At 38.9% G+C, this 12,910-nt stretch overlaps 1 protein-coding gene across 1 annotated transcript in view; it reads right to left on the reverse strand.

The window, feature by feature from the left end:
* ezrb (ezrin b) overlaps nt 1-12,910 on the reverse strand; it is a 35,903-nt gene that overhangs the window by 8,390 nt on the left and 14,603 nt on the right. The window contains exons 4-8 of the mRNA XM_032542701.1: nt 9,282-9,377; nt 6,718-6,992; nt 5,633-5,716; nt 5,392-5,538; nt 49-145 (exon numbers count right to left, since the gene is read on the reverse strand). Coding sequence (XP_032398592.1) covers nt 49-145; nt 5,392-5,538; nt 5,633-5,716; nt 6,718-6,992; nt 9,282-9,377 — 699 coding nt within the window. The remainder of the gene's footprint in view (nt 1-48; nt 146-5,391; nt 5,539-5,632; nt 5,717-6,717; nt 6,993-9,281; nt 9,378-12,910) is intronic.

Raw genomic sequence — 12,910 nt, forward strand, 5'->3', positions numbered from 1 at the left:
ATGTCAGCGTGAGTAAACCTAAACGCTGGTGGTTAAAATATTACTCACCGGAGATTTTTTGTCGATGGGCTTGATGATGAACTTCTTATCGTTGAAGGAAATGTTTCTGATCTCACTCCAGGGAAAGCCAATCTTTGGGGTCAATCTGAGGAAGTGACCATATGAACACAAATGTTTTACTGGGATACTAAACCGCTGTATGTGGACCACAATGTTAACTGGCACAACCGAAAAAATATAATTCAAGAATACAGAGCCATTTTCCACTGTGCCGCGTTCCGGCTGCATTCCGGTTTTGATCCGTCCCCCGCCACGCGCTATACCACACACGTCTTGCTGCCCGACTTGGAGATTTGATTAGTTCTACAAGTACTTTACAGAATAATCACATATTTATTAAACTAGTATCTACCTTTCATTCCAAGCACTCTTCCAGTTAAACTCCATGCCTTTTCTTTTCTGGTGTTGTCCTAATAAAAAGGATCTGTTATGTGGTATTATGTTTTTCCACCTTTAAGATGAATCTCTCGTTGTCCGTGTTGTTGTAGAAGAGTACTGTATACGGTACTGGGGGATGTGTTTTGATAAATTGACTAGATTCTTTCGCCGTTTCACTGGCCTGGATGTCTGAATGGCCTGCGGCTCACGTGAAAATGGACTTGGCGCGTATCTTTAGCGGAGCGCAGAGCCGCTTCCCACATGCTTCTGGGACGCGCGGTGGCGCAGCTAGCGGGATATCAAGCATTGATTTTGAGCAATTGCTGACGGGGTCCGCTTCCAGCACGCAGAGCAGATGCACCTGTTGGTAAATACCTGTAACTCTGACATTATTTGCAATAGCGCAATGTAAATGTTCACTCATGTGGACCACTCACATACATATTGCTAGTCCCCGAAGGATCCCAACAGTGCCCTAAAAATATTGGAGTTTGCGTGCAATGACAATTTTAAATTAAAATAATGACAAAACTAAAATTATAGTTATTATATATAATAATATATGTTTTGCCTGAGAAATACTGCAAATGTTAGACGACATCTTACTCTTATATATTTTTTGATGTAAAGAAACTAAATCGTGATTTGGCTCTCTCTCTCTGGACAGTTGTTATTTTTAAAGCCAAAAATGCTAAATATCTGGTTTCAGCTTCTCAACTGAGAGGAAATACGGCTTTTCTTTGTCATATATGACAGCGAATTCAGTATATAGTTTATAGTGTTTAATAGTCTGTGGGATGTAGAATTATTCAAACAGAAAACGATTTTAGACAAGTCATTCATTTTGATCAATCCACTGCTGCATACTGTTCTGTTGGAAACAAGGCTGGATTTCTGTATCCACTGTTAGAGTATGAGGTAAGACTCTGGGGTGTGGCTTGCCATTCTATTGTGCCAGACAAACTGAACGGATGCCAATTTCATTCAGCACAATGCAAAGTAGCACCGTAAACATTGACAAGCCGATAGTATTGAAATCTGGAAAGGCAGCCATCCGCCTCACAGCGAAACTCTGCTGTGAAACTGTACTGCCTAAACTGGAATTTCACTCAATTACTGACCCTGACACATACCTGTGGAATTGAGAGAACAAAGTTAGTGATATTTCTATCAGAGTTTCAACATTTATGAAGCCGTGCTTTATCAATGGATCCGTGTTTGTACAAAATATTGTTGTGGTGATGCGGTTTATACAATCTTCCTGCCAGCTCGCAGTAATTTAGAAAAGGAACAACACTGTGGTTGGTGAAAATCTAACTGGATTTCATTAGTAAGTCTCTGAACTTCTGTAGCATTTACAGTATAATGTGTAATGTCTGAGAATAAACCTGTTGGTAATATTAGTATTTGACAGCGATGGCTTGTGTGATGACATGTCAAAAAACACGGGTAATAAAAAATATATATATATATATATATATATATATATATATATATATATATATATATATATATATATATATATATATATATATATATATATATATATATACATATATACATACATATATATATTCTGGTTCAGGTACTGTTTAAACCTGGGTGGATTGACTTTTTTGAATTATAATTAAAAAGTAAAACTAACAATTATTTCCAATATCAATTAATATTAAATATTTTCTCAATTATTCCAATAATCGGTTGGGCTATAAAATGTCAACAATAGTGGAATATCCCTGAAACAATGTCCTAAAACCCAAAGTGTGTAAAAAATCCAAATCTATTCAGCTAACTATCACACAAAACAAATAAAAGCTGCCAAACCTCACATTTGAGAAGCTGAAACCTACGTGTGTTTGCCATTTTTCTAGAAAGAAATGACGATTAATTGATAATCAAAATAGTTGCAGATGCCGATAGCAACCAGTGTAGAACTGCACAACATTTTAATCACGATCACGATTTTGGCTTCCAACAATCAAATTTGCGTGATCAAGCAATATTTTTAATTCCGTTCATAGAACGCTCCGTTTTTTTTTGCAAAGCCAATCTACCGCTCCATAAACCAGTCTGATCATGTGCCAGTCAGAGTTATTCCCTCCACCGTGCAGCTTAGTTTCTAGATGTAGACAGTCACAGAGGACAGAGTAAAGTGAGGAAAATTCCACAACAGATAGCAGTCGGTCACAAGGTTTACCAGGAAACACAACATTGTGTCCCGTCTGTGTTGTTTTTCAGACAACAGCAGTGACCAGTGCTAGTTAGTGTCTGTTAGCTCACAGGGCTCTAGGGTGCGACTTACATTTTTCCTAGGTCGCACCAATGCACCTAATGTCCTTGCATCTACTGCCTTTCCACAAACAAAGCAATGTTGTTTATATCGATATGGTTTAATTTTGCGTTACACAACCTTTTCTTCTGAAAAGCTGTGCCTGTGTTTGGATCTCTCCTCTTACTCTCTGCGCAGCCCCGCCCCCATTCACTCACACACGGCTCCCAGCAACACGGAGAGACACAGCGCCGATCCACACTTCTGACATATATTTGTCCACAGTTTTAATTGTTATTAACACAGCTGTATATTGTTAAGCATGAGAGGCAAACCTGTATTTGTACCAGTTTTAAAAGCACAGAAGAAGTTATTGAATGCAACTGACTTCAGTTCATAGAGTAATAGCGTGTGAGACGGAGACTGCTGGACCTGGGCGAGCAATGTGACCCATGGCCAGAATATCATAGGTCATAAAAATGCCGCGCAGTGACGATACAGACATTTTATACAAACGTGTGTAACTCCGCTGACCCGCCAGTCGACCCGTGCTGGACCCGTAATGAGTCAGCCGTCACTCTGAGTAGCATACGTCCATCGCACTCCCCTCTCTCTCCCTAGCTCTTTTAATCAGTTATTGAAAACAAGAGAAGGAGCTTTCTCAGATTCATTTCTTGAAAAATATGTCCTAGGCTATTATTATTATTTAAATAATTATCTGAAAATAAATATTATCTGATATTTATTTTCAGATAATTTTGTGATAATAATTGTGTTGCAGCTGAATGTGCAGTATGTACAACATACAACTTCAACATAAGAGGAATGTAGCACAATATGGATGTGAAAGCAGTTATAAATAACCTATGTGACCATAAAATTGTTTTGGTTAAAATCCACAAATAATCATGATAATTAATGGTGATCTCAATACCGATCAAAATAATTGTGATTATCATTTTAGCCATAATCGTGCTGGCCTAAGCCAGTTTGTCAAAGAAAAATGAATGAAACATGTTTGAGAATAAGTGAATCTGACTAGTTGTACTGGGTGTTTGAGTAGATCGTTGCTAAGACAAAACCTTGGATCAAGAGAACTTCAAAAACTCAGTCCTATAAAATGAGCAGTGTTCGGATTAGCAGAACAGGAGAGCCTAAGGAGTTAAACCAACCCCAGACTGTGCCTCAGCAAAGCCTTAGCTGTACTGCTGCATTGTGGGCCAAATGCCCTCATTGGAGAGACAGTGTTGTAGGTTAGCCACACATTCTTAAGTGCCGCACAGCTTGAAAAACCAGTCGGCATAGCCATGGTAACAGCAGAGGGCACTATGGAGGACAAGCATTTCTTTGCTGATCCCAGGGATCACATAAAGAGACAGACTCACAGGGACACAAGGACCCGGCATGTTCTTAAACAATGTGCTTCTCACTGTTGTTGGAGGTTTTGTACCACAGTTAAAAAAACAATAAGGCTAAATGAGCAACTGAATTAACTTTAACGCAATTGCAGTTAAAATAATTGAATCATTCAGACTCCTTGAGCTGACAAAGACTTATGTCTAAAGCCGGTAAAGTAATTAGAGGCCTAATATGCTAAACTTTGTCACTCCATCCCCAACTTTCTCTATTCAGACAAGTACCCCAGTGATTTCAATAGACGCTGGCATTAAAGCTCACACAGCTCGCAGTTCAATATGGGAAGAGCTACAATTTGAAAGTGAAGAACAACTTAAGTCAGAGCAGTGTGACTGGAAAGATTTACAGCACAGGTTCAGTGGCTAAAAGGCACCATGGATGAAGTGCTCCTTTAACACACTTCACTCCAGGAACCCCACAGACAAGGAACCAGCCACAGGAGATCTCACAAGTCATTTCACCAAATAGAGGGTGATTACCTCCCAAACTTCACTATAAACAAACAATGACAGTGACAATCACAACCACAAACAGGATGGATTCTGTTAACACCCTTCCACATGTCGCAAAAAAATAGTCTTTTGAAGCACAATGCCAGACGAAGAATAATCGAAACAAACAAATACAATAACTACAGAAATGGACCTGGACATGTCTGAGGTTAAAGCCAGCAATAAGTCAGGTGGAAATAAAACTGGACTCATGGCAAAAATGAACAAATAAGGTCTGCAAAAGGGATTTTATGTAAATCCTCTTTAGTAAAAAAACAAACAGTGTGCTTCAGGTGGATGTTTTTGTAATTCAGCAGGCCGTAGAGTAGTAATTGTACCGTTACATACGTAGAGAACAAAATACGTCATATTTACCCTATGGGGACTATGATGGACGCACAAATACATGCCGCAAAGACATAAGATCTAAACAATATCATGTGATTTGTGTACAAAGAACTCAAGATAAAAATAGACAATTTCAGCACAAATTTGCAAATGTGACACCCAAAAAAAATATATATAATTAAAAAAAAAATAATATAATAAAGAGACATAAAACCAAACTCCTGAATTTGAGATACTCATCCCAAAGTCTGTATTAATTTTGCCTTCATTATTATTCCTGCCATACTGTCTGCAGTGAAACAGGAATAGTGATTAAGTACAGACATGGACCTGGCCCAGCCAGTTTAGCTCCGTTTCACAGTGTAGCAGCAGGAAAAAACAGACAGAACAGACACTAACAGCAGGCTGGTTAAAAAATGCAGTGCTTACTTGTCCTCCTTCTCATAAATGTTGAGTCCCAGGGCGTCCACTCCCAGCCACAGCTCTGTTCCCTTCTTGTTCTTGATGTCAAAGTAGTTGACTCCGTACATCTCCAGGTCCTGGGCGATCTTCAGGTACTCCAGCATAGCATCCTCCCTGCAAGAATGGACAGATGACAACATTAAGTTATTATTTAAATGTAATCTTAATAACTCAATGAGTGAGATTATATGAAAACACAAACACTCACTTTAACATTCCACGGTGCTCCTCATGCCACACCTGAATCCTCTCCTCCCACTGCTCTCTGGATAACTTGTGCTGCTCCATGACTCTACAGAAAGAGAAAAGAAAGCAACAAAGATCAGCTTAAAATCAAAAAGGATATCAGCTACATCTCCAGACAGAGCCCACTAACAGGAAAGACAATCTGATATGATAAAGTGATGTCGTCATGCAAGCTTTGCATGGTGCAAAGTCCGACTTTGTGTGTGTGTTTTAACTTGTCTGCATTAGGTTGGTACTGCCGACTTTGCTCTCACTGTGACTTGCTGTGCGCCAGACTTAGAGGAAAGGCATAACAGGGTGTGTGCTGCTGGCATTCCAGCAGTGCACTGCTACTTCAAGTCAAGATTGGTGCATTCTGTGCACCATCAGACACCCATAGAAGCCTGAAGGAAGACGTTCCTTTGAAAAATAATGCACTTTTATCTGCCTTGGACTCAAACGTAAAGCAAAACATTGATATCTTCTACTGCCACCCAGCAGGTATCCAGGCTGGTCCAAAGCAATGCCACTGTGACAACCTCAGGATACATAGGTAATACACAAATTCACATGGCTCAATGACCTCCAAGATTTCCATATATCCAGGCAGGGGAATTAAAGAAACATAATTATGTACTTGACAGCATATTTAAGCTCGTTTTTCACACATCAAAATCATTGCATGTTCCTAACTTACCAGATGATGACAGGACCACGAAAGATTTTTCATGCTTGTCACCAGTCACCCACCAAAATCATTACCTGCTTCAACCATGAAAATACCACAAGAACGCCGCCACTCTCTCGGCCCACTGTTCATGGTGTACTTGACTCTGCTCTATGGTCTGTGTCATGACCACTGATGTATTAAAGCTTTTATCTTCTTCTTGTGGCAGGTTCAACCAGTGTTGAGTGCAGCTCTTGCACGCAACAAAAACTGCCAAGCCTAATTGCTTCGGGATAATAAGCCAAGGGCTTATTACTTTGTAACATTTTGCCTTTTGATCTAGGTATTAATACAACAGAGTTTGATTTGCTGCTCCTTTTAAATCTACTGGCACATCTCACCTGTTTGGCAGTAGGCGTTCAGACACCAGGTATCCAGGCTGGTTGACTTCTTTGTTGTAGTCTCCAAACTTGGCCTGAACAGAGTAGGAGGCCAGCAGCACGGCTGTCTCTGGTGGACAGTAAACCTCGTCGCTCAGGATGCCCTCCTTCACCTGTAGAAAGAAAAGCTTCTGGGTGATGTCCTGGATCAGCTCCTCAGACACATCCTCTGGGAAGAACTTGGCCCGAAACTTGAACTGCAGTGGGTTTTCTTTCTTCACGTCCTGGGACGACACCTGTAGAGCAATTACACAACATACTGTTGTTAAGGAACAGACATTGTCAGAGAATTACAAAAAACGTAGAGTAAAAACAGTAATTCACCATCCCACAGAAGTTTTTTTTGCTAGACTATTTGTTGGTCTGGAGCAGTGACTTCCATGGTGGTTACACTGGTTGCTTGGCAGCAGGCCCTGTTGGACAGAGCCAAGCTAGCTTTTTCCCCCTGTATCAGCTCTTCTCCTCCAGCATTATATTTACCAAACAGACTTGACAGAGTCATCTTCTCAGTATTTTCACACTTTTTGTAGAATTTCAACCATCTGGAAAAGCTGGATTGTACTAAATTGAGTATTATCAGTTGTACGGTATAAATCAAGACTTTGTTTTTTTAAATTTGAGAGTAAGGATATGACCAACTGGGATTCATGATGGTTTAAATATAATCAGTACATGTTTTTTACATCATGACTCTTTCAAACTTGTAAACTGTTATTTGCTACAAAACAATCAAATTCAGCATACATGCATAAATAAATACTGTGTCAATATAATGTGATATTATGTAATACATTAGGAAATGGCTTACAGTTCTGCAGTTATATGGGTGCACTGCCCTCACTAACAGGGGATCTATCTTTATTTAGTGGAAATACCCTTTAATAACTCAAATACAGTATGTGTTTACACAATGTGCCTCTTCCTCTAATTTCAAAACAGGAACCAAATGGTTTGATGGAGAGAATGGGGCTGAGAATATTCCAGTTTGAGCGAAGCATTGTGCTGATGAGCTGCAGCGCAGTGTCAGCACACAGTGTACAGTTTGCTGCTGCTGACTGAGGCAAGCATATCCCTTTCTCTCTCAGTGACCCTTGCAAATGCAAAGTGCAAATTTGCTTCGCAGTTTCTCTCAACAAGTTAGCATGGTTTCCTAGATTTGTTTCTTAATCTATTCACTATATTTTTACAGTCTGTAGTTAATGGTGCACTATTAAGCACGGTGGCCAGTAGAGTCTAATGTATATTTGAGAGGGTACTCCAACGATTTAGCATGGCACTGCTTTCACATTGTCAAACTCACGATGTAAAGTAAAACAAAAACAAAAAACAGGATCAAAACTGATGTAGCAAAAACCCCACATCTCGTCTTTATCATTGCATGTGTCTGCTTTTGGTGCCTACATTATCCACAATGCAACTTGACTGCAGACAGTTTTGTCAAAGACTCAGGTGTTATAGCAACAAATGTAGCCTCAAGCTGCTAGCATGTAGCAGAGATGAGGACCAGACTGGTCTTTTGAGCTCACTTCTTTCTTTACTAACTCTAAACGTCTTCTTCAAACTTATAGTCTTCAGACCAAACAGACAATGAGTGACATTACATTAGTAATTATTTTTGGTCTATCCAATTTCGAGCAGCTCTGTTTGGAGCTACAAAAGGTTTTATACATTATTTTTGACGTGTGAAGTAGTACTTTCTAAGACCTGCAAACAGATCTTGATGTGTAAAAGTTTTCTAGAAATAATTAATACAGAACTGGTCTAAAAGGCAGCTGGGGTTGGTAGATCATTTAGAAACTAATACCAAAACAATCTTAAACATCTGTAATTCTGTTCTGTTGGTTGAGTTGCATTTTGCATAACAGATTACACCAGTTTGATTATGGGCAGCTTCAGGAGTAACAGTTAGTAAAGGTACAGTAATCTGTGTTTACTTAGGGACAACAGAGAAGAACCAAAGCAGTTCTGGTTCACAAAGTGTTCATTCTCTTGTCAAATAATCCACCTCCAGCTGATTACATGTGGTGCTCTGACCACCTGGCAGACAGAAACCAGAAAAGAATTAGCTGCCATGTCGAAAGTGGAACCACAAAACAGCATGTGAATATATTCATATTGTATTACGGTGGCTACTGATTGACTAAAAAGCAAACATTGGAGCTCAAAGAAAGAATGCATCCTTTCTCTATTGTTTTATATATTTGACTCCACAGGAAAAAAAAAACTGGGTGAAATGACCATGAACAGTAGGTAGCAGGTACCCCGATATGCAAGAAATCATACTACTTATATGATGAAATAACAAGCATGACAGTATAATAGCCCTTTGTTGTCTCATTAACAGTATAACTTACAATATTTACTGTTATAATAATCCATGACTAAATGATGAAGTATTATTACACACTGGAAACATTTTTCCTCCAATCCGAAAGATCTATTAATTTTAATAACTTGAGCATTTAAAATATAGGAGGATTATTATGAGACAAAATCAAACAACATATTTTCAAGATGGATCTTACCTTTTTGTCTAGTTTTAGCCAAGTGTAGTAACCTTTGCCATCCATATACTGAAGTCCGAAGTACCAGACCTCACGTAAGCCAATGGTTTTTACCACCTGCACAGAGAAAAGCAATGAGCAATTCATTAGTTGTTTGGTCTATGAAATGTAAAAAAGGAGAGCTGCAGTTCAAGAGCTATCGTACATGCGCATAAGTAACTAAGCAACAGTGGGCTCTTGAACTTTTGACCTGCTGCAGTCGGCAGCTCTGCTCTCCTGGCTCCACTGTGGTGTCAGGTTACAGCCTGTTTCTACATAGTCATTACTAAGGACATTAAGACGACAAATCGTTTTTTGTGGAAAAAATACATTTTGGAATATTGTATTGTATAAGTTTCACAATCAACTAGCGTAGACTTCACCGGAAAACTGGAAATAAACAGAGGTATGGAATAACAACTTTTATGCCTTTCACATCTACTGCAGTCAGATTCGCTTTGTTCCCTCGTAAGGAATCACTGAACATGGGTAGGCACTTGTAATGACATTTTGAACATGTTTAGAGGCTAAAAACATGTTTAAAACTTGCCCTGTTTAAACCTGTTGGGTGCTAACTCTAGCAGGGGGATAACACGGTGTAGACAGCACCGATTGTTTTCATTTTTGTTGCTACCAACAGCACTGCAAATTTCCAAACAACAGAGTTACGTGTTGAAATCAACCGGAATTCTCCTTTAAAGTGACATACTCAGGTAGGTTACTCTGGTGAACCACCCTCATAGTATTACACATTTCCAGGACTGAGTATGGTCTTGGCTACGATAGCGATACATTCTGTCAACTTATGTCAGGGCAAATAAAAGTACACTCAAAAACACAGAATGTTGATTGTCTGAAGCAAGTTGGCAAACCTTGTAGTACTGAGAGTAGTCTTCAAATTGGCACTAAGGCTAGATCTAACAAATTATGTCAATATCAAATCAATTGGGTGATTACTGTCTTGATTCGTCTATTAAAATGCTTAGTCTGTAAAATGTCAGAAAAAAAGGGTGAGAAATGTTTTTCTAAATTCTAAAGTACTTGTTCTATTAATAAGCCCATAATAATTCAATACTATTCGTCTTTCTAACATGTAAGACAAAGAAAAAAAGTAAATCCTCACAACTGACAAGCTGGAGCTTACATAGACAAGTATCAGTTATTATTATTTAACAGTTGCAGATATAAGGTTCTGTCAATCTGCATTTCGATTAAACCATTTCAGCTCCAACTGTCAACTATACCAATAATGATTCTTGCAGCTATTTGAGCCCGGAGGCTTTGATTGAAGATCAAAAGCTACTTTCAGCTTATCTACTGAGCCAAGTGAAGTCAGCCAACATAATTACTTATAAAGCAATATTAGCACATTTTATTTTGGGTACTACTTAGTAATGGTTTTAAGTTTTTACACTTTGCTAAATTAAGACGGTTTTCTCACATCTCTCTGTCTGTTGCAATATGCTGCAGCACACAAGAGCACGACGAGGGCTGGTCTCTAACAAAGTGGTCCTATTGTGTCACCAGTGAGGAGAAGTGATACTGTATAACTGCATTACCAGCTTCCTGTCTCTGACTTAAAGAACAGACTGAGAAGGCTGGAGCGAGACGGAGGGAGTCTGCTGTTACTTTCTGGCAAAACTGCAACAGCTAAAACTCCTCATTATTAACATCTAAAAAGCAGATTATGAGCCAGTATTAATTTCAATCGCACTGGAAATGCTTAAAAGAGTTTTTTAGATCAGCAATATTAAGTTTTTTCCCCACCCACTTTTGACTGTTCAGCTGAGGCGTAAAGTGAAAACCCAGTTTTAGAAATGGAATAATCACTTGTGCTGCAGGAGGAGTTGCCATTTTCCACTGTGCTTCGAGGAAAACCCTCAATGACCAGAGGCTCTTTATGGCCTTCAGAGAGGCAGAGAAATTTTCCAACAGCACTGTGTTGATATTAGTGTTTTTGTGTGCATGCCAATAAGTTGGGCTATGTCTGTGCCAGGCCCTTTTTGAATGCATTACTGCCAAATTCCCCACCCAGTCACCAGGTGAGGTGTTAAGTTGCCTGCGTGAAGTTTGAACCAACACGTTGGCACTCCAGCCACCCCCTTTCAGTGGACAACACCAAATACAGGTCAGGCTGACCTGTGGGAGTAAAAATGGATGGCTTTGATTCAGGGAGCTTTTCTGATGGATTGGATTTAGTACAGCAACAAAAACAAGCACTACTAGGGGGGCTGACATAAGAGAGGCGGCATCTCATCTGCAATGAAACTCATAAGGCCTCAGAAAACAATCAGCCCTTTCATGCTGGTTTTGCCTCGGGGTCTACAGAGTGAGAGGAAGAGAAATAGTGTGGGCTACCGATCGGATACCTAAATAAACCTAAAGGATTTTCTCAGGGCTACTGTAGAGAGGCTTGGTACAACCTTGGCATTAACAAAGAGGTAATCATTTTCATCTTTCAAAACGTACTTTACTTGATAAATAGATAAAGTATAATATTATATAATATTATGTATTATTATATAACTTTAACAACATGTTAACATTTTAAGAGCGCCTGCTGGCAACCAATCCTGAAAATAATACAGTTCATTAGAGGAGGATTAAATCTGAATCTGGGGATTCAAGTTCAATAAACTGAAATCACAGTAGGTTGCTTTGGCAGGCTGCCTCCACTTTATTGGGTTGTTAGGTTGCTCCAATGTACGCCGAGAGCTCCTAACACCTCCGATATTCGTTCAAAGTCAGATTAATGAAAACAGAAAAGCCTAAGTTAAGACTTCTCTTCCTGTTTTAACACCACGTAGAACGCAATTTAATAAGGTTCCACAGTGATACAGTATGAAAGTATGATGGTAAATCAGTAGGGACGATAAAGCCTATTAATATCACATTTTTTTCAGTACTTCCCACCAGTACATAACAATTACTCTTGATAAAAAAAAAACAATAAAATGTAATTTACATTACAACTTGAACCGGAAAAACAGCAGGAATGGATGAATGCATTAAACAAGTGAAAATTATTAATTCAATTAGGTTAATGTAAGTTTTTGTTCAAATCGACACCCGCCCATTTTTGAGTCGATCGACTGTAGATAGAAGTAGAGACGGTGTTTAAGATTAAACAGCCTCCTGCACGCAAAATTCAATCCTAATTTGAGTTCATGGGTCTATAGTGTCTCCTGGCAGCCTCTGACCACATACAAACATTTTTTCATGACTAAAATTACTGTCTACAGCAAGCGAAAGAAAAGTATATTTAAGACTTTTGTAAATCAAATGCAAGACTTTAATACCTTCTAAGGTCATTTTGGATGAGGAAACTGAATTAAATGGGGTTTTTTTACCCTGCAAAACTATGGGAATTTGCTTGTAAATTGTCTTTGAGATCTATAGATTTATTTTTTCCAAGGCTGGATGAAAAATTAAAAAAAAAATCTATAGATATGTATCAAATCTAAAGGTCATACCCTTAAGTAGATGCACAAGTATATTGGCAAGGATTACAAAGCAGGAACTCAGTTAAACATTTGCATTCAAGTCAAAGCAGCTAAACCTTTTAACAATTTTTTAAGAATAGTGTCACCACCCACTTCAGACTCATTTAA

Source organism: Etheostoma spectabile, chromosome 18 (assembly GCF_008692095.1).
Source record: "Etheostoma spectabile isolate EspeVRDwgs_2016 chromosome 18, UIUC_Espe_1.0, whole genome shotgun sequence".
In the NCBI taxonomy this organism is placed as follows: domain Eukaryota; kingdom Metazoa; phylum Chordata; class Actinopteri; order Perciformes; family Percidae; genus Etheostoma; species Etheostoma spectabile.